This window comes from Cervus elaphus, chromosome 1 (genome assembly GCF_910594005.1).
Source record: "Cervus elaphus chromosome 1, mCerEla1.1, whole genome shotgun sequence".
NCBI classification, from domain to species: domain Eukaryota; kingdom Metazoa; phylum Chordata; class Mammalia; order Artiodactyla; family Cervidae; genus Cervus; species Cervus elaphus.
In genome coordinates, this window is record NC_057815.1 from 96,344,171 (window position 1) to 96,366,597 (window position 22,427).

The 22,427-nt window shown below is 49.7% G+C and overlaps 1 protein-coding gene across 1 annotated transcript; it reads right to left on the reverse strand.

The window, feature by feature from the left end:
• Positions 1-8,311: 8,311 nt before the first annotated feature.
• On the reverse strand, positions 8,312-9,285 carry LOC122703296 (olfactory receptor 477-like). Its single transcript, XM_043917474.1, has 2 exons — positions 8,684-9,285; positions 8,312-8,603 (listed from the first exon to the last, which is right to left on the reverse strand). Exons 1-2 carry the CDS (start codon positions 9,283-9,285, stop codon positions 8,312-8,314), a joined length of 894 nt encoding a protein of 297 aa, XP_043773409.1.
• Between the last annotated feature and the right edge of the window lie 13,142 nt (positions 9,286-22,427).

Below are 22,427 nucleotides of genomic sequence, written 5' to 3' on the forward strand. Positions count from 1 at the left end.
TCAGAGGGTAATTGCTTTACAATGCTGTGTTGGCCTCTGCCAGACATCAACATGAATCAGCCGTAGGAATAATACGTCCCCTCCCTCTTCAGCCTCCTCCCCACCTCCCTCTCCACCCCACACCTCTAGGAAGTCACAGAGCACGGAGCTGAGCTCCCCGCGTCATGCGGCGCATCCCCACTGGCTGTTTATTTTACAGACGGCAGTGTGTGTGTTTCAGCGCTACTGTCCCTGGCGCTTTCTTCCTCCTCAGTGACTCACGGCCCTTCCCCTGCACTCCGAGCCTGTCTGAACTCATCCTGGTGAAAGGAGAAGAAGCTCTCCTTCTTGGGCGTGACTCACAGGATCCGAGCCTCAGGTAGAGACCTCTCCCTACAAGAGGCAGGGTTTTCTTACAGAGAAGAAAACTGTGAATTTGCCTCTGGATTTCTTAGAGCTCTCCAGGGTCTGCAGTGGGGAGCAGTGCTGCTAGGGCTTGGACAGTTCCATTCTGTAACTTGGACAAGGTCCAACCAGTCCACCCTAAAGGAAATCAGTCCTGAACATTGACTGGAAGGACTGATGCTGAAGCTGAAACTCCAATACTGTGGCCACCTGATTTGAAAAGCTGACTCATTGGAAAAGACCCTGATGCTGGGAAAGATTGAAGGCAGGAGGAGAAGGGGACAATAGAGGATGAGATGGTTGGATGGCATCACCAACTTTATGAACATGAGTTTGAGTAAGCTCCAGTAGTTTGTGATGGACTGCCGTGCTGCAGTCCGTGGGGTCCCAAAGAGTAGGACACGACTGAACGACTGAACTGAATTGAACTGATCTCGTAACTTTCCCACCAGATTTCATGGAGCCCTGATTCCAAACCCCAGCTGTGAAAGGCAAACTCCCTGCCCTCAGAGAATTTACTGTCTAGCTGGGGAACATGAAATGTGTACGCTTACAATGATCTAAATGGCTCTAAGGGGGACTCAGTGGTAACAGAGGCTTTAAGGCAGCAGAGGGCCAGGGTTCAGATAGATGATGGGGTTGCCAGAGCTGAAAATGCTTGGGCTCTGGAGCCAGCTTTGGCTGTATCCTTCAGTATTAAATGTAGCACTAGTGTTACCAAAAGAGTGTGGTGAGGTCCGGCTGCTCGTCACTCAAAAGCCAATCAACAGGCCGGGTTGATGGGAAGGAAAGTTGGCTTTATTTCAGATGCCAGCAGCTGGCGGGGGTGGGGGGGGTGGACATCTGTCTGAGGGTTGACTCTCCCCCCATTGGCAAGCAGTGGGTCAGAGCTTTTACGGGCAGAAGGAGGGGGCTACGTGCAGAAGCAGCACAGTCAGCTCTGACAGGCATCTTCAGATCGGTCATTGGGGGCCTGACCAGTGTCAGACCTTGTCTGTTTGACGCACAGTTAATATTCAGTTCTGGTCTTCCCCGGTGGCTCAGTGGTAAAGAATCTGCCTGCCATGCAGGAGACCCCGGTTCGATCTCTGGGTCAGGAAGATTCCTGGAGGAGGGCACGGCAACCCACTGTAGTATTCGTGCCTGAAGAATTCCATGGGCGGAAGAGACTGGCTACAGTCCATGGGGTGGCAGAGTCGGACACGACTGAGCGACTGAGCACAGCCCAACACAGTCAGCTCCAAGGTCCATCTGTTCCCGTTTCTCTGAGGCCAGTTCGCGGAACTTCCCTGGGTACAGCCCAGTCATTGTGCAGTTAACTTCTCCACCTGGCGTTTCAGTGTCGATAAGACAGCTCACAGGATGTGGCTCAGAATATGGTCTGTAGGCCTTGCTGCCGCTGCTAAGTCGCTTCAGTCGTGTCCGACTCTGTGCGACCCCATAGACGGCAGCCCACCAGGCTCCCCCATCCCTGGGCTTCTCCAGGCAAGAACCCTGGAGTGGGTTGCCATGTCCTTCTCCAATGCATGAAAGTGAAAACGGAAAGTGAAGTCGCTCAGTCGTGTCCGACTCTTAGCGACCCCATGGACTGCAGCCTACCAGGCTCCTCCGTCCATGGGATTTTCCAGGCAAGAGCACTGGAGTGGGGTGCCATTGCCTTCTCCCTGAGAAAGAACTAAAGTCCTTGACTTTGCCTAATGACTACATTGTTATTATTTAGTCTCCTTTGACTGTTTCCCTTTGCTTCTGCCTTTCTCTGATTAAGCTTACTGACTAAATTCTTCCACAAAAGACAGGCAGAGGACCTGAGGGGGCTGGGGGTGGGGCAAGGACAGTGGAGTCCTGCTCCGTTTCACCAAAATCTAGGAATAAACGAGACTCTGCTCTCTGCTCCCGTTCCCCACACACAGCTGGGAAGAGTCCTCCCATGGAGGACCACTAGGGGTTTCCAGATTGCTGTCTGCTGGAAAACGGCTCACAGATGCAGCTTGCCGATCTGGAGGTGAGGAGCCTCAGCTCCCCACAGAAGCACGCAGCCCTGTAACTTGCAGCAGTGGCCTTGGGCTTAAGCTGGAGGCATCCTCCCGGCTCTGTTCTTGGGAGCAGCGTTCGTCCCGTTATTCCGCCTCGCGTGTCCTTCTGATGGGAGCTGTGATTTACTGAGCATCTATTATGCGTCAGGTACCATGTAGGCACTTTGCTGTTTTATCCTATTTGTCAAGCAAGAAGCAGTAGCTGAATATCCTGTCTGTTCTGACCACTAGGGCAGAGGCTGGGTGACGGGGAAGTAAGATAAAAAAAAACAAACAAACTGAAAATACAAATGGGAGAGAAAAACAAACCTGACATTTTCTTTTTCTAAAATTATTTAAAAAAAACACCACATTTATTTCTTCTGGCCGAGCCCTGAGACACGCAGGATCTTGGTTGCCTGATCAGGCATCGACCTGCGCCCCCTGCGTTGGGAGCATGGAGTCTTAGCCACTGGACCACTTAACTGCTGTCGTTCAGTCGCTCAGTCGTGTCTGACTCTATGTGACCCCATGAACTGCAGAGGGCCAGGCTTCCCTGTCCCTCACCATCTCCCGGAGCTTGCTCAATCTCACGTCCATTGAGTGAGTGATGCCATCCAACCATCTCACCCTCTGTCGTCCCCTTCTCCTCCCGCCTTCAGTCTTTCCCAGCATCAGGGTCTTTTCCAAGGAGTGAGCCCTTCACATCGGGTGGCCCAAGTATTGGAGCTTCAGCATCAGCATCAGAGGGAATGGCAAACCACTCCAGCATTCTCCCCTGGAGGACCGCGAGGGAAGTCCCCACACTGACGTTTTCAGCGCCATGTGTGGGCACTGGTGAGCGGGTGATAGTCAGCCTGGACCTGGTCCCTGGCTGCTGCTGAGATGGCTGCTAACTGGGGGACCCCCGCCTCAGGCACCTGGTGCACCCTCACAGGCAACTGGGTGCCGCGGCCCCACCCGAGCCAGGCGCCAGACGGGAACCGGAAGCCCACCTCTAACGACGCCAGATCCTCTCTAATTAAAAGCCCAGGGGACTTCCCTGGTGGTACAGTGGATAGGAATCCAGCTGCCGATGCAGGGGACACAGGTTCAGTTCCTGGTCCGGGAGGATTCCGCATGCATGGAGCAACTGAGCCTGTAAGTGACAGCTCCCGAGCTGGCCTTGTGCAGCTACGGAAGTCCATGCGCGTCACAGCTAGAGCCGTGCGCCCGAGCCAGAGAAGCCACCGCGCTGGAAAGCCTGCGCGCCGCAAGGAAGACCAGCTCCTGCCCGCTGCAACGAGGGAAAGCCGCGCACAGCAACAGGGACCCAGCGCGACGAAAAACAAATAAACAAAATGATTAAAACCCTCCCCAAACCATCCCCCCCCCCCCCCCCAGGGGGCAGCAGTAGGCGGGAACACCCAGCGACGCTGCTCTCCTAGCCTGGGACAGGGACAGTTCCTGCTCCTCTGGCTTTAGAGAGTGACCTTTCTCCTCCCACATTCTCAGATCCGAAGTTTTCCTAGGCGGTGCTGGACTGGGCTTCCTACTTGAATCTTTTATTTCTTTCTTTGTTTTTCCCATTCAGCACTCAATCTTTAGTTTCTGGTAGCTTTCAAATTTTTCTTTAAGGAAGGCAAACCACAGCACAGAGGAAGGAAGGATGAATGACGGCTGTAGAGGTCAATGAAATTCCCCAGAAGAGGCTGTGTTTACACTGGGACTAGAATCTCCAAAGGGGCTTCCCATGTGGTGCTACTGGTAAAGAAACTTAAGTGAAAGTGAAAGTCACTCAGTCCTCTCTGACTCTTTGTGACCCCATGGACTATGCAGTCCAAGGGATTCTCCAGGCCAGAATACTGGAGCAGGTAGCCTTTCCCTTCTCCAGGGATCTTCCCGACCCAGGGATCGAACCCAGGTCTCCCTTATTGCAGGCGGATTCTTTACCAGCTGAGCCACAAGGGAAGCCCAGTGGTAAAGAACCCGCTAGCCAATTCAGGAGACGTAAGAGGTGCGGGTTCACTCCCTGGGTTGGGAAGATCCTCCAGAGAACGGCATGGCAACCCACTCCAGTATTCCAGCCTGGAGAATCCCATGGACAGAGGAGCCTGGCTGGCTACAGTCCACAGGGTTGCAAAGAGTTGGACACAACTTGGTGACTAAACCACCACCACCACCATGACAAAAAGACAACAGAGACTCTGGGAAGAGTGATGGGGAAGAATGGGGTGGGGAGAACTGGAGAATCTGTGTCTTGTTTTAAAGGGCATCTCTGACTCAGCACCAGATGACTCAGCACTATGCTGAGATGAAGACTGGTGGAGTGCTCCAATTCAATTTTTCTTCGCAGAGAAGGTGGGAATGTGGGTTTTTGAAATGTGATTGCATCAGAATTTTTTACGTTGGCTAAAAACTTTAAGCTTGCTATTTGCTGCCCATGCACCACTTGTTGGCAGGGTGCGTCAGGGTTGTGGGCGAGCCATCGGTCCTCTGCCAACCCCTGTGCTGGGCGGTGTGGTCAGGAGTGCCGGACGCCAATCCAGGACGCATTCTCCCCTTCTTTGTTAAAAACAGGGTCCCAAGATAGTCGAGGTGGCTGTGTGTGCCACTGAGGACCATGTCCCCCAGCCTCCCTTGCTTAGTCATCTGACTCCCATGTGGCTAAGTCCTGGCCAATAAGAGGCCAGTGGTTGCACTTGGCCGTTTTTGAAAAGGCTACAAAATGGGGATCGACAGCTGGAAGTTTCCCCCTTTTCTCCAACTTTCTTCTTCAAACAGTGAAGTGATGGCTAGGGCTTCAGCAGCCACAGTGGACCAAGGGGAAGCCTTGACACAGAAGCCATATTAGCACGCTTGGCCTACCATGACAAAAATGGCAGGGACTGGGTAACGTAAGCTGCAGGTATTTATTTTTTCAGCGTTCTGGAGGCTGGAAGCTCGAGGCTGAGGAGCTGCGCGGTTCGGTGTGTTCAGAGGCCTCTCTGCACCTCCTGGCCGTGTCCTCCCAGCGTCTTCTCTGCACACGCTCGTCCCTGGTGCCCTTCTGTGTCCACATTTCCCTGTCTCACGAGACATCCGTCAGATTGTATTAAAGGCCCTGCCTCCAGATACAGCTGGAGAAGGAAATGGCAACCCACTCCAGTGTTCTAGCCTGGAGAATCCCATGGACAGAGGAGCTTGGCAGGCCACAGTCCCTAGGGTCGCAAAGAGTCAGACACGACTTCAGCGACTTAACACACGGTCCAAATACAGTTATGGTCTGAAGTGCTGGGGGTTAAAACGTCAGCATACCAGTTTTGGGCTGGGGAGATAATTCTGCCCACAACAGAAGCTGTGCATGAGAGATGCTGGGACCGAAGGACGCTGTGCCTGGGTGTTCTTCACCTGCGGGGAGTGTCCGTATCAGTCGGAACCATTTCTAGCCTTTTCTTTTTACATTTATTTTGTTTATTTATTTTTAGCTGTGCCGTGGGACATGTGGGATCTTAGTTCCCTAGCCAGGGATCAAGCCCGTGCCCCTTGCATTGGAAGCGTGGAGTCTCAACCACTGGACAGCCAGGGAAGTCCCAAGCCTTTGCTTTTTAAAAAATAAGATTCCATCACAATTCAGGACGCATGGGGATGTCGTCTCCCTGATCCTTTGTCAGCCTGAAAAATCTCTTTGTTATTAACTCAGTTCTGCCTTTAACTTAACCTCTTCTGGGAAACGTCTCTGACTCCTGTAGGCAGCAGGCATCATAAGAAACCTTCGAAGCTTAAACTATTATGGTCAGATTGTTATTGGGAGCAGCGGCAGGCAGTTCTTGGCAGATTCACGGGGCTTCCTGGAAGAGGAGGGGTCTGACCGGTGTGTGTTTTCCGGAGGTCTGAGGGGAGGAGGGACATTCAAGGGTAAGGGAGGCGCCGGCAGGAGAAACCGAACAGGAACCCAAGGACAAAAGCTCCCGCAGTCAAAAACGACCAAGAACGTTCATGTTTTCTGAACTAAAGTTGAGAAGTGTGTTTAGGGGATTCCATTTTGATTCAAGGAGCCTGGGTTCTCAGCTCTAAACCACTTCATGACCTTCCAGTGAGACTCAGAGCTGATCAGTTCATCCTCTAGGATTTGTTATTATTTTTAGATTATCTGTAACCTGGGGGTAATAATATTTGGCTTACTTATCTTACAACTTTTGGTAAAGATCGAATAAAAGAATGAATGTGAAAATATTTTAAAAAATATGAATCAATACCAGTGTTCCCAAAGTCATTTGTCCAACTCCTTCATGGTATTTTGCCTTGCGTATCACCTGTACTGTGATTTTTCTAAAAATTGGGCTATTCTAAAAAAGTTGTATGAAAAAAAAAATAAAATAAAAAAGTTGTATGAAAAATATTTTATGAGGATCATAGTAAAGTGACACAGTAAAAAATAAAAACAAAAGCAATATAATGTTAATAATTGCTAGCTAGCTATTGTGAAGTGCTAAGGTTTGCTCTTAAAAACAGAGACTAGATTCAGGAAGGTTTAAAGTCAAACTAGTAACGGGTAGAAACTTCAACTCTGACATAATCAGAAGAGTTAAAAAAGGAAAACGAGAAAGGAAGGACTTTTCCATGATTCATTTAATCATGGAAATTAAATGAATGCTATTTAATATAGCTACATGGTGTGGCCTCTCAATTTTAAAAAAGTGAGGTATAGTAGATGTACAATGTCGTGCTAGTTTCTGGTATACAGCCAAATGGTTCAGTTATACATGTGTATATGTGTGTATATACACACACACACATATATACATATACATTCTTTTTATATTCTTTCCCATTATGGTTTATTTCTTGCTACTGAATACAGTTCCCTCTGCTATGCAGTAGGACCTTGTTGTTTATCTGATATGGTCTCATTCCTAACAAACACTGGTGGAGGGAATTCCCTGGTGGTTCAGCCGTTAGGACTTTCACTGCTGAGGCCGGGTTCAGTCCCCGGTCAGGGAACTAAGATCCTGTAAGCCACGCAGCATGGTCAAAATAAACAGAAACAGACAAAAGCGATGTATGAGTGTTTGGGTTTTTTTTTTTTTTTTTTTTTGAGTGTTTGGTTTTTAACAACGACCTACTGTATCACACAGGGATCTCTGCTCGGTGTTATGTGGCAGCCTGGATGGGAGGGGAGTTTGGGGTAGAGTGGACACATGTGTGTGACGGCTGAGTCCCTCTGCTGTCCCCCTGAAACCAAGAGCATTGTAAACTGGTTCTACCCCAATACAAAATAAAAAGGTAAAAAAATACAAAGAATACTTGGTTTTACGGAGAGGTTTCCCCAGGGAAGAAGAAAGCTCAATGATTGGTGAATAGTTGTTTGTGCCAGGCCCTGTGTGGGCCCATTTTATCCTCATGGGCACCTTGATAACCAGCTGAGATGGGGATTGATGCCCCGTTTCACTTGGGAAAACGCAGGGTCAGCGGCTGTGTACCTTGCCTCGACATCGCACAGCTGCCCAAAGAGAGAAAAACTCAACGGCAGCGTGAACTCAGGTGTGCCCACACCACTCGAAATGCCATGACCCAGCTCCTCCTTATGACGTATGGAACTTAGGAAGAGCTGTGCTCGCTGTCTGCTGCTAGACGCATCATCAGAAAAAGCCAGTGCAATGAGTTGGTTGAGAACCAGGTCTCTGGAGCCAGACTGGCTGGATTCACAAGCTGGCTCTGCTTCTTATTTGCTGTGTGACCTTGGGCCAGTTTCTCTACCTCTCTGTGCCCCAGATTCCTAAGGGATAATCATAGTGCTCGTTTCAACTCGTTGTGAGAAGATTAAACGGACTGGTGTGTGTCAGTCACTTAAACGGTGCTGGTACAGGCTTCCCTCTCTTCAAGCATCAGTATTACCCAAGCTTTATGTTACGTCTACCATGTTATAACTCGGGGATAGAATGTTCCACCCGGGGTTAAGAAGGCAGCAGGCCAGGGCATCTCTTCTTTAGAGCAGCCTTCACATCTTTATTCTTCAGGCTGTAGATCAGAGGGTTCAGCATGGGGATGATGACTGTGTAGAAGACAGACACCACCTTGTTCTGCTCCGCGGAGGTGCGCGAGCTGGGCTGGGTGTACATGAAAGTGGCGGTGCTGTAGAAGAGGCAGATGAGGGCGAGGTGGGAGGTGCAGGTGGAGAGGGCTTTGCTCTGAGCGTCCAGGGAGTGCATCCTGCAGATGGTCACCAGGATGAAGCCATAGGAGACCAGGGTAAAGGTGATGGTACAGAGGAGAATCAGGGCAGCAGACGGGAAGATGACGGCCTCAGCCCGGGGCCTGTCTCTGCAGCAAGCTGGAGCACCGGGGGGATGTCACAGAAATAGTGGTTAATGACGTTGGGGCTGCAATAGGGCAGGCTGAAGACGTTCCCGGTCAGCAAAGCTGAACTGGCAACAGAAGCTGTGTAGGTGGCCGCCACCAGCTGGACACACAGACGTGGGGACAGGAGGCTGCCACAGAGCAGAGGGCGGCAGATGGCGGAGAAGCAGTCGTGGGCCATGACGGCCAGGATCAGACACTCGGCGGTGCCGTGGAGCATCATGAGGGCCATCTGGACCACGCAGCCTGCGAAGGAGACGGACTGGCTGGGGGCGAGCAAGCCCCCCAGCAGTCCCGGGGTGTTCGCGGTGGAGAAGGAGGAGTCTGTGATGGCGAGCACGCTCAGGAAGAAGTACATGGGCGTGTGGAGCTGCGGCTCCGCGTGGATCAGGCTGATCACGCCCAGGTTGCCCAGGAGGGTCGCCGAGTAGATGGGCAGGAACAGAGCCAAGAGGACGCCCCGGAGCCCCGCCCGCTCCGCGAGCCCCCGCAGGACGGAGCCGCTGACGTGGGTGCAGTTCTCGGCCGTGGCGCGCCTGTCAGGCCAGAGACGCCAAGTCAAGCCCCGCATGCAGCCTCGAGGCAGACGCGGGGTCCAGGCCTGACGTTCGCCTAATGCCCCTGGAGCGGGCGGTGCCGGCGGGACTGGGGCCGGACGCTGGCGTGGACTGAACACCTACTGTGTGTCACGTGCTAACTCATCTCCTAAACAGCTGTGGACAGTGCACACATGCTCTCTCTTTTCGATATTATGCCCATTTAACTATGGACAATAGCCAAGACATGGGAGCAGCCTAAACGCCCACCGACAGCGGAAGAGGTCACGAAGATGTGATACATGTGTACAATTACTACTCAGCCATGAAGGGAGTGAAATGCCGCCGTCTGCAGCAACGTGGATGGATCTAGAGATGATCATACTAAGTGAGATAAGTTCAGGAAGAGCAAGACAAATATCACATGGTATCACATGTGGAACCTAAAGTATGATGCCAGTGAGCTGGTCCATGAACCGGAAACAGACTCACAGACACAGGGGCCGGACCTGCGGTTGCAAAGGGCTTCAGATGGGGGAGGGGTGGCTTGGGAGTTTGAGATTAGCAGAGACAGATTACTGAATACAGTAGTATGTATACAAACCATGGTATGTATATAAAACTATGTGTATACAAACTATTACACAGAGAATGGATAAACAACAAGATCCCACTATAAAGCACATGGCACTCTATTCAGTATCCTGTGATAAACCATGATGGAGAAGGATATGAAAAAGAATCTTTATATATGTCTAACTGAATCACTGCCGTATAGCTGAAATCAGTACATTATTAATCATCTGCACTTCAATGAAATAAATTTAAAAATATATACAACTTAAAAATATTATGCCCACTTATATTTACTGAGATTAGCAACTTGACCAAGGTAAGAAAGCGAGGACATAGGAAAGTGGGATTAGAACTCAGTGAAATGAATTGTCATCAGCCTATTACATAGCTTTAGTCACTTCCTGTCCCCAAATTTCCTGTTCCATGGGAAAGTGGCATCACTAATGAGTGTTGCGGGCCTGGTGTGTTGGCCCAGAGGGGGAATGCATGGCAGTACTAATCTGTAATTTATTTTGGGGCAAAGGTCCCTCAGGCCAGGGACGCAGGAGACCGGCCTAATGTCACTGGAGCACAGGGGACGCAGGAGAGCAGAGGTTTGTCCCCGTGTTACGGTCTGGACTGCCTCTGTCAGGAAGACTTGCTGAAGCCCTCACCCCTGGGACCTGTGAATGTGACCTGATTTGGAGATGGGGTCTTTGCGGGTGTGAGCAAGTTGAGTCATATTCGATTAGGGCGGGCCTTCAATCTACTGTGACTGGGGTCCTTAAGAGAAGAGAAAGTGGGGGCTCAGTGGTGAAGTGGGGGCTCAGTGGTGAAGAGTCCCCCTGCCAACACATGAGACACGACTTCATTCCCTGATCCGGGAGGACCCCACGTGCCGCTGAGTAACAGCCCATGTTACTCAGCAACTGGGAGCAGTTACTCCGCACCTGTGAGCCCACCGCAACAAGAAGACCCAGCACAGTCAAAAAAACCCACCAAGATTAAGAAGAGAATGTGGAGATACAGGGAAGAGAATGCCCTGTGAAGGATCAGACACAGGGAAGGCGGGCATGTGAAGACAGGCAGAGATTGGGGTGACGCTGCCACAAAAAAAAAGAGACTGGTGATGCGAAGAGCCGACTCGTTAGAAAAGACCCCGATGCTGGGAAAGATTGAGGGCAGGAGGAGAAGGGGACGACAGAGGAGGAGATGGCTGGATGGCATCACTGACTCGATGGACATGACTTTGAGTAAATTCTGGGAGTTGGTGATGGACAGGGAGGCCTGGCGTGCTGCAGATCATGCGGTCGCAAAGAGTCAGAGGCAACTGAGCGACTGAACTGACTGCCCCAAGCCTAGAATGCCTAGAGCTTCCAGAAGTTGGAAGAGACAAAGAAGCACCCTTCCCTCGAGGCTTCCGAGGGAGCTCGGTTCTGCCAGCAGCTTCACGTTGGACGTGTAGCCTCTGGAACTACAAGGGAGCATATTTCTCTTGTGTGAGTCTGCACACTTTGTGGGACTTTGTTACAACAGCCCTTGGAGACTCACACTCCCTTCTGGGGACCCTCCTGGCTCTTGATGAAGGCTCCTGAGCCGTTGTCAGGAGCCTGGGGTTTCTGATCTATGTCTGCGACAGAGCTGAGACTCCAAGGGGAGAAAATGAAACGAAATAGAGCCAAGTCTGTTTTGTTATTTACTAGCAACTAAGAAAAAGATTGGAGAAGGCAATGGCAACCCACTCCAGTACTCTTGCCTGGAAATTCCCATGGATGGAGGAGTCTGGTGGGCTGCAGTCCACCGGGTCGCTAAGAGTCAGACACGACTGAGCGACTTCACTTTCACTTTTCACTTTCATGCACTGGAGAAGGAAATGGCAACCCACTCCAGTGTTCTTGCCTGGAGAATCCCAGGGACGGGGGAGCCTGGTGGGCTGCCGTCTATGGGGTCGCACAGAGTCGGACACGACTGAAGCGACTTAGCAGCGGCAGCAAGAAAAAGATTTGTCCAGGTTAATGGGCAGCTACAGTAAATATGAAAATTCCCTTTCGGCAAAGCCATAAGCAAAGAACAAACTGCTGCGCGTCAGCTATGAACAGCCGAAGGCAGCAGGCCGCGGCAGATCTGAGGCACCGGGGCCCGAGGCCGGGCAGGTTCTGAAGGCAGAACTGGAGGCCAGCTCTGTCCCCAGCGAGCACAGCTCAGCCTTCTCACTCCCACCTGCTCGACCTCCCCAGAGGGGCTCTCTCCGCTGGAGTCACGCTCCCAAGCACTTCCTTCTGGAGAACCCCGCTATCTAGATTTTCAGATTGCCACGGCTGCTTGCTGTTCTGAGGGGAAACCCTGGGGTGGGGTCCCGGCCAGGGTCTGCTCTCTCTGGCTGGGCGTCTGTTCGGTTAGTGGAGTGTCGGTTCTGGATTGGGGCCTGTGGCTTTCCAGTTGTTAAAACACATAATTCTGAATGGTCTGGATGGAACAAAGGAGGAGTAAGACAGTCTCTTTAGAGTGTCTCAGGATAACGAGAAGGAGGTGGTGTCTGTGTGTGTCTTAGCCACTCAGTCGTGTCCGACTCTGCGATCCCATGGACTGTAGCCCGCCAGACTTCTCTGTCCTTGGGATTCTCCAGGCAAGGATACTGGAGTGGGTTGCCCTTCCCTTCTCCAGAGGATCTTCCTGACCCAGGGATTGAACCCTGGTTTCCTGCATCACAGGCAGATTCTCTACCGTTTGAGCTACAGGGAAGTCTAAATCAGGTGGTGTCTAAATCAGAGCTACTAACATGACTATGTGGTATCAGCATGTGGTGGCAACTCAGTCTCTTGCCGATAAGAAGAAGGGGACACTTCTTCTGCACTTATGATGTGTCCTTCCCTAAAGCGAGGACCCACTGGGTAACAGTCCTGACGCCCCCTTCTCCTAGAGGAGGACTTTTTCTGATCAGTGAGTTTGGGATAAGGCACTGGATGTGTCTAGCTCTGCGTGGCTCTCTCCTTTGCTTTACTAGAAGCACAGGTTTTCCTCTGCTCTGCTTCTCCGTAACGTAGATCTGAAAACTAGGTCATTGTCTGTCTGATTTTTAAGACCACTTACAAGGCTGAGTCATGTTCTGCAGCACCAGTTTTTTTTCAGTCCTGCAGGTGGTATTTTCCTCTCCGTCTGCCTTGCTTCTACCTCCTCTCTCTTAATTGGTTCAGAATTTGCAGAGAGGTGAGATGCTAGCTGTTGGGATGCTTCAAGACCTCAGAGAAAACAAGAGGGGAACAGGCAGGCATGCTCTGCCTGGCCTGTCTCTTCAAGGGGTCCATGAGCTGGGTCAGGACACCGATAGGGTTAAGGGGTGAGGTGGTGGAAACAGTGGGTGTGGTTGGACCTCAGAGGACCAGGGTTCACAGTGGCAAACTCCTGGATGAGACAGCCGGCTCCAGCGCCTCTGCTGAGATGCTCACGAGGGGCTGCCGTGGTGAGGAGAGTGTGTGAAGGAGACTGAAGTGTCCTGATGTGAAGGAAAGAGTAGGCTTGTCAAGGTCAGCAGAGGGGTGGCTCGTGAACGTGGAGGTCACTGAAGGAGGGAGAGTCCCTGAGAGTTTCTGCAGGTCTCCTGTTCCCACGAACACCTTCCAGGGTCATGGATGGGTCCCGGTTCTCTCTCTGACACCCCTGCTCTTTCCTCGGGCACAGGAATTGCTGTTTTGGGTTATCACTTTAAATGCTCAATAAGTGAAATTGAAGTCGCTCGGTCGTGTCCAACTCTTTGGGACCCCATGGACTGTAGCCCACCAGGCTCCTCCATCCATGGGATTCTCCAGGCAAGAGGACTGGAGTGGGTTGCCATATCCTTCTCCAGGGGATCTTCCCGACCCAGAGATGGAACCCGGGTCTCCCACATTGCAGGCGGATTCTTTACTGTCTGAGCCAGCAGGGAAATCGAGGCACTGTGAACCAGTACACAGGTTCGCTTTTTAACAGGAGACATTCACTCACCAGTTCTGGTCATTTTTAACCATGAGGAATGCTGTTCAGCTTCTGGAGGACGGCCCTCGAGAGCCCCTAAGTGGAGAGCAGCTGTAGGCATTTAAGCAAGACAGCGACATGGTCAGACTAAGCTGTTAAAATGAATTCAAGGGAAATTAGACAGGAGGCAGGAGCTACATTTGGCAACTGGTCACAGTGGCCTTAGCTGAGATGATGTTGTCTTATTGACTCACAGATAATCTAATGCCTTTATTAGGACTGGAGATACAATGGAGATGAAGGTAGGGGAGATTTTTGCTCCCAGAGACAGAGGAAAGGTTAGGGAAAGGGTTGGGAGATGGGTTTATCCCTGCTTGCTCATTAATTAGATATGCGGGCTGAAGGAGAGTCAGGCGTGACATCCCGGGTCCTGGATCGAGTGATGGAGTGGACAACTGTGTCATTCACTCTAACAAATAATAGACTTGAGGAGGGATGTGTTGAGTTCCATTTTTTAAAAAAAAAATATTAATTTATTTGTTTGATCTTAGTTGTGGCATGTGGGATCTAGTTTTCCCTGACCAGGGATCGAACCCAGACCCCCTGCACTGGGAGGATGGACCCCCAGGGAAGTCCTGGTGAGATCCATTCTTGACAGAGAGAGCCCAGTACACAGATCTGGGAGACAGGGGGGTCTACCATTCTGAAGCTTGGGAGGAAGCTCTTTGTAGGAGACGGAGGCCTCAGAGTTGATGGACACGTTCGGTCATTCAGAACATGCCTATCGTGTGTGTGCTGAGCACAGAGTGGGGGGTGGGGATCCAGTGGTCAGGGCAAACAGACATGGTGCCCCTTCTGGAGCTCAGAGGGAGAGCCGAACACTAACAAAGTGGCCACACAGATCACTGAGAGTTGCAGCTGGGGCAGTAACTCCAACTTGGAGGTCCTCAATGCTGTAAGCCTAAAACGTGGGCTCAAGAAGACCAAGGAGCATTTTCCCCAGGAAGAGTTTTTTCACAGAAGAGTGGCACAGCCCATGCAAAGGCCCTGAGGTCTGAGCAAGCCTCGCGAGGCTGAGGAGCTGGAAGGGGCCAGTGCTGGCAGAGGGCGATGAGGTAGGGTGTGCAAGCCGAGACCGGCAGGCGGGCAGCGCCCTGGGACACTTAGTGAGAGCTTTCTGTCTGCCAGGCGCCACCCTAAACACCATTCATGTAGCTTAATCCTCCCAACAACCTGATCAGATGCACCATTGAAATCTCGGTTTTACATCTGAGGAAACCGTGAGACAGAGAAGTTAGGGGACTTGCCCAAAGGCTCAGCGACCAAGTGGCTGAAGTGTGGTTTGAATTCCGATGATCAGATTTAGAGCCTGCACTGTTATTATCTAGTACCCTAGATTATGTTAGGAATTTTTTTTTTTTTTTTTTTTAATGTGGGATACCGTAAAAAATGGAGGAGGGAATGGCAACCCACTCCAATATTCTTGCCTGGAGAGTCCCATGGACAGAGGAGCCTGGCGGGCCACAGTCCACGGGGTCGCAAAGAGTCGGACAGGACTGAGAGACTAACACACATCACAAAGGAATTTTAACCAGGAAGGTGCCAGGGCCGCACCTGCTTTTTGATAAGATCACTCTAAATACAGTTGTGGAGGAGGGTCCGTAGACGGGGGAGACTTGTTGGGGGGATGTTGAAGTCATCTAGGAGGGACTCATCGCTTAAACTAGAGTGGCCGTAGCAGAGACGCTCAGAGCGAAGTGGGTCTGAGAGCGGCTCAGCTGTCAGCGTGTCAGGATGTGGTGACGGGCTGAAGAGCCGCGTGAGGAGGAGAGCATGTCAGGGCGAACTCCCAGGTCTCTGGTGTGCAAAGTAAAGCTGGTAGTTGAAGCCGAAAGAGGTTAGGGTGTGAGCTGTAAAAGCCAGGAGACCCCAGGGCACCACCCTGAGGAAGTTAATTTCAACCTTACGGCTCACTTCTTCTGAGCTCCAGTTTCTGCCCGTTCACCTAAGTGTTCAGGCAGGTGGTAGGATTGGAATAGTGTGAGCAGGTTCATGAAGAAGGGAGAATCAAGGAAGCCAAGCCCTCACTGGAATTAGGACTCCGTCTCTCACCCTACTTACCTGTGGTGCAACGGAGGCCGTCCATCCCTGAGCCTGATTTTTGCAGACCTCTTGGGGGTGTTCGTCTCCCCTTTTCATTAATGGCCTCTGACCAGCTTTCTCAAGAGAACTTCTCGAGTTGTAGCAAAGCTTTGGGACTCCTTATTGCTGGGAAGGCCGTTGTCTTAAGTTTCATCTGACTTTTTCCATCCTGACCCCTGGACTTTAGAAATGTGCCAGGGGGAATCTGTGACTCGTTCTCCCAGGAGCAGACCTAAACTGCAGGTGGTCCCCGAGGGATGCTGGAGAGTCTTAGGAAGGGTCGTCTGGGAACCGCCGAGGAGCAGGGATTCTCCATCAAATGCCAGGATGGTTGGTCTTCACTGACAGCGTCCACCCATGGTGAGCCTCTCTTCGCAGGTTACTGAGACTCAGAAAGCCAAGATGTACACAGGGACACAGTCAGCATAATCCCCAGGTCTCACGGGAAGTGACGGAAACTGACAATGACATCCACGTGTGAACTCTTTGATTGTGGAGCTGTGGCTTCCCCAGTTGTATTTCCTCTGATCTTCAGAACATCTCTGGGAAAAAAGCATGTATATTGTATTTGCCATAAATATACAGCTGGGCTTCCCAGGTGGCTCAGTGGTAAAGAATCCTCCAGCCAAGCAGGAGATGTGGGTTCAATTCCTGGGTTGGGAAGATCCCCTGGAGAAAGACATGGCAACCCACTGAAGTATTCTTGCCTGGGAAGTCCCATGGACGGCGGAGCCTGGTGGGCTGCAGTCCCTAGGTAGCAAAGAGAAGGATGTGACTTAGCAACTGAACTATGGCAACAACAAATAAATATACAACGATGGGATTATACCATCATTGCTTTATTCACTTAACGATATTCAAAATACATCTCTCCATCAAAAAAAGAAAAACAAAACGTAATTCTTCCCACGTACAAAATAACTCTAATGTCTTTGTAGAAATAATACATGCTAGTTGTAAAAAAATGTAAGCAACACAGAAAAGAACCAAGTAGAAAGCAGAACATCATCTAAAACCCCACCACCACAAAAAAATGGGCATTGGTGAGTGTTCCTGAATAAATGTCTTAATGCACTCATGACCATAATTTTCCATAAACAGAATTATACCATTCAAGCTATCCTGTCATTTACTTTCTCACTCATGCCATGGACATTTCCCCATATCAATCAATAAGCAATAATCTACATAATTGTATTTAATCACCACATTTTTTTTTTCTTGCTGTGTATGTGGGTCCTCATTTACTTAACTGGCCCCCTGGGTTGACAATAAGGTATTTGCAACTTTTCACTGTTATAAATAACTTTGACAGACACCCCTAGGTGTGGACCCTGAAGAGCCAAGTCTCGGGAGAACAAGGTGTAGAGAGCCTGATTTTCACAGGCCAGGAAGGAAGACGTTGGCTCATTCCTTGGGGACCTTGGCAACTTGGGTTTCCACAATCCCAGGGGACATCTCCGCACACACCAAGGGCCTCGTTAGGCAAATGACTTGTTTGGATAGGAGAGATTCAGTCCCTAGACTACTGACCTGGGAGAGAGTCTCAGCAGATGAGTGGCGGGATGGCCCATGTTTCCTGCAGGTAAGAGGAGGTTTATTCGTGTGGGAGAGACCTGCTGAATCTCACCAGCAGAAGTGAAATGGGGCTGAGTCCTCTGCCCTTCGGGCTGCGTCCCACCTGCACAAGGTGTCTGACACGTCTTCCCAGTGAACCCGCCTTGTGCTGCTGGCCTCTCCCCAGGAGCGCCGCGTCTTCCTCGTTGTGTTAGATTTTGTCATGATGCCTAAGCATCAGGGCTCCTCCGTGGGGCTCTTGGAAAAGAATTATTCCCACGGCATGTGGGACCTTAGTTCCCTGACCAGGGGTTGAACCCAAGCCCTCTGTGCTGCAGTTCAATTCAGTTCAGTCGCTCAGTCGTGTCCGACTCTTTGCAACCCCATGGACCACAGCACACCAGGCCTCCCTGTCCATCGCCAACTCCCGGAGTTTACTCAGACTCATGTCCATCAAGTTGGTGATGCCATCCAGTCATCTCATCCTCTGTCGTCCCCTTGTCCTCCTGCCCTCAGTCTTTCCCAGCATCAGGGTCTTTTCCAATGAGTCACTCTTCGCATGAGGTGGCCAAAGTATTGGAGTTTCAGCTTCAGCATCAGTCCTTCCAATGAACACCCAGGACTGATCTCCTTTAGGATGGACTGGTTGGATCTCCTTGCTGTCCAAGGGACTCTCAAGAGTCTTCTCCAACACCACAGTTCAAAAGCATCAATTTTTCAGCACTCAGCTTTCCTCACAGCCCAACTCTCACATCCATACATGGCCACTGGAAAAACCATAGCCTTGACTAGATGGACCTTTGTTGGCAAAGTAATGTCTCTGTTTTTTAATGTGTTGTCTAGTTTTGTCATAATTTTTTTTCTAAGGAGCAAGTGTCTTTTAATTTCATGGCTGCAGTCACCATGGTGGAGTCTTAACCACTGGACCACCAGGGAAGTTCTGGATAAAGATTCTTGTTTGGGAGGAGGGGACTGCTCTGGGTCTTTGTCAAAGCCCAAGAGCATGGACTCTGGAGCGTGGACTCTCGAGTGAGGGCTTAGTATTTGTGGGGCAGGGGCCTAGCTGCCCCGAGGCACATGGGGCCCTCCCAGACCGGGGATTGAACCCATGTCTTCTGCATTGGCAGGTGGATTTCTAACCACTGGACCACCTGGGAAGTCCCTGGATAAAATTTTTATCCATTCTCATACATGTATTTGTATGGCTGAGTCCCACTGCTCTCCACTCAAAGCTATTACAACATTATTAATTGACTATAGTCCCCCAAAAAGGAGATAATTCATATCCATTCTCTTCCCTCGTTTCAATTAAGCTTGGCCACATCACTGGGTTTGGTCCTGGGGGTGTGAATGGAGGTGATCTGTGCCCTGTCTGAGCACAGATGCCTCAGAAGCCACCCGTGTCCTCCACGTCCCCTCTTTCCCTCTGCTGTGATACCAGCCATGTCCAGACATGGGGATTTCTCTTACGTTCACCCAAGTCTTGGAATAAAAAGTAGCAGGCTCACTACTGACTCATGATAGACGTGAACAAGAGTGAGAAATACACTTTCTGCTGTTGTGAGCCAACGAGATTTGGACATTTGTCTGTTAATACGGTAAAGAATCTGCCTGCAGTGCGGGAGACCTGGGTTCGATCCCTGGGTTGGGAAGATCCCCTGGAGAAGGGAAAGGCTACCCACTCCAGTATTCTGGTCTGGAGAATTCCATGGACTATAGTCCATGGGGTCGCAAAGTGTCGGACACGACTGAGCGACTTTCACTTTCACTTCCTGTCACCATGGCAGCCTCCTTTTCATACGGTCACAGCCTTCTCTTGGCCGTGACTCTGCTTCTCTCTCCTCTGTCCTGTCTCAGATGGTCCATGCTTCTCAGGCTTCACCTTCCTGTCTCCTCTGAGAAGCCTTTCATTCACACTGACTGAGCCTGCATCTAGTCGATTGACCTAAGGCAATTTTTAAAACTGTTTAGGCTTTTATTTAAAAACATTTTTTGGTTGTTTTCTGTTTTCAAATTCTGTTCCTACATTTGCATTTAATGTCTAAATAATTTATTTGTTGTGGTTTTTGGCTGTGCCTGTCTCTGCTGCTGCGTGGGCTGCTCTCTGGCTGTGGTCAGAGGCCGTCTCAGCCGGGCCTTCCCCTGTTGCGGAGCGCCGTCTCCGGGGCCTGCGGGCTCCAGCAGTTGCGGCATGGCTCTGAGCTCAGTAGTTGAGGCCCATGGGCTTAGCTGCTCTGTGGCCCGTGGGATCTTCCCGGCCCTGAGATTGAACCCATGTCTCCTGCGTTGGCAGGTGATTATACACCACTGAGCTTCCAGGGAAGCCCCCTAAAAACACTTTTTTATTGCGATATAATTGACATCTAATATTATGTTAGTTTTATGTAGACAATATAATGATTTGATATTTACATATGCTGAGAAATGATCACCACAGCAAGTCTAGTTAACATCCATCACCATACATAGTTACAATTTTTTCTTCTAGTGAAGAGATATTTTAAGATCTACTTGCTTAGCAACTTTCAAATATACAGTATTATTAAGTATAGTGACCACACTGTACAGTACATCCCCATGACTTATTTGTGTCAATACATTTTTTAAAATATGAGAAGGCTGTAGTTGTTAGCAGTAGGTTCCGTACAACCCCATTCTTTCAAGCCTGATTGACAAGTGATATGAGCTCTTCCACAGCTGAAGCTGTCTCTTTATTATCTATCTCTGCTCACTTTGTGGGCTGAGGTGGGAGCATTAGACCACAGGCTTCATGTCAGCGGTGGGAGGAAGGGAGGTGAGGTTCTGTTTCCATGGGAACGGAACAGCATCTCATGGTAGCTTTAAAAAAATAAATGAAACTTGAGCTTGGAGATCAACTGTATCACAAAGTCTATCTATGGGTCTGCGTCTTCCTATGGAGACATAACTGAGCTCATTGTTCTTGGAAATTCAGGTCTCAGAAGAGATGATTATAAACCAATAAATAACTTCACTGCTTGCTTTATGAAATTCCTGCTGGCCAATTTTTCTGTACAAATAGTTTGCACCTCTAGGCAAACATCTTTCTTGTTAAGACAATAGATCACTCTCTTGGATAAACAATTTTCTCAACGAACAGCAGTTTACTCATTAAGATTTGTTTTTAGGCCCTTCCTCCCTTGTATCTGTCAACCCTAAACTATAATGTCACAAACTTTTTCCAGTCCTGATCTGCTCCCTGATTTAGAAAATCCACCTTAAACCACTTGAAGCCTGACCTCCAAATTCTTTAAATGTTGTTGTTCAGCTGCTAAGTCGTGTCTGACTCTTTGTGACCCCACACGCTGCAGCGCGCCAGGCTTCCCTGTCCTTCACCATCTCCTGGAGCTTGCTCAGATCTGTGTTTCTTGAGTTGGTGATGCCATCCAATCATCTCATCGTCTGTCATCCCCTTTTCCTCCTTTTGAGAACCACTAATGGCAAAAAAAAAAAAAAAAAAAGAAGGAAAGAAAGTGAAGAGGAACTAAAGAGCCTCTTGATGAGGGTGAAAGAAGAGAGTGAAAAAACGGGCTTAAAACTCAACATTCAAAAAACTAAGATCATGGCATCTGGTCCCATCACTTCATGGCAAATAGATGGGGAAACAGTGGAAACAGTGGCTGACTTTATTTTTGGGGGCTCCAAAATCACTGTAGCCATGAAATTAGAAGACGCTTGCTCCTTGGAAGGAAAGTTATGACCAACCTAGACAGTGTATTAAAGAACAGAGGCATCACTTTATTGACAAAGGTCTATATAGTCAAAGTTATCGTTTTTCCACTAGTCATGTATGGATGTGAGAGTTGGACCATAAAGAAGGCGGAGTGTCAAAGAAATGATGCTTTCGAATTATGGTGTTGGAGAAGACTCTTGAGAGTCCCTTGGACTGCAAGGAGATCAAACCAATCAAACCTAAAGAAAATAAAAACTGAACACTCATTGGAAGGACTGATGCTGAAGCTCCAATACTTTGGCCACCTGATTCCAAGAGCTGACTCATTGGAAAAGACCCTGATGCTGGGAAAGATTGAGGGCAGGAGGAGAAGGGGACGACAGGGGATGAGATGGTTAAGTAGCATCACTGACTCATGGACGTGTATCTGAGCAAAGTCCAGGAGATGGTGAAGGACAGGGGAGCCCGGCATACCGTAGTCTGTGGGTCACAAAGAGCTGGACTCAACTTAGTGACTGAACAACAACAAAGTTGAGAGCTACTAAGATTCTGTATTCTCTCTTAGTTTGGTTGAGGAGCAGGTTTTCTGGTGGTCTGTCAAAGGAAGACAATCTGCTCTTTATCCAGGGCTACTTGGGGCCATTTTGGTTCCTGTTTTGGCCACCTGATAACTGAGAAGACAAACAGAGTTACGTCACACGTAAGGAAGTTTGCTCAATCAGTTTTATGAGTATATAGGTTCATTGCTCCTGCCAAGAGGGGTCAGATTTCATGTGACTGTCAGGACTGGAAGCAACCTTACATGGGTCATATTCTTTAATTCCTCCTTTTGCATAAAGGCTTCCCCTTGTGACTCAGCTGGTGAAGAATCCGCCTGCAATGCGGGAGACCTGGGTTTGATCCCTGGGTTGGGAAGATCTCATGGAGAAGGGACAGGCTACCCTCTCCAGTATTCTGGCCTGGAGAATTCCATGGACAGTCCATGGGGTCGCAAAGAGTCAGACACGACTGAGTGACTTTCACTTTCACTTTCATTCTGACCGGTGTGAGGTGATATCTCATTGTGGTTTCAATTTGCATTTCTCTAATAATTACTAATATTGAGCATCTTTTATGTGTTTATTAGCCATCTGTATGTCTTCTTTGCAGAAATGTCTGCTTAGGTCTTCTGCCCACTTTTTGATAGGGTTGTTTGTTTTTCTGGTATTGAGTTATATGAGCTTCCAAGCCCCTTGTTTTGATCCTATCAGTGAATCACTACTTGTCCACTCTTGAAACCAG

Excerpts from the sequence above, each read along its gene's own strand:
- LOC122703296 (XM_043917474.1), bottom strand. The coding sequence starts at position 9,285 with ATGCGGGGCTTGACTTGGCGTCTCTGGCCTGACAGGCGCGCCACGGCC. Across the intron at positions 8,604-8,683 it reads CCCCCGGTGCTCCAGCTTGC|GGTCTCCTATGGCTTCATCC; the intron begins TGCAGAGACAGG and ends CACCTTTACCCT.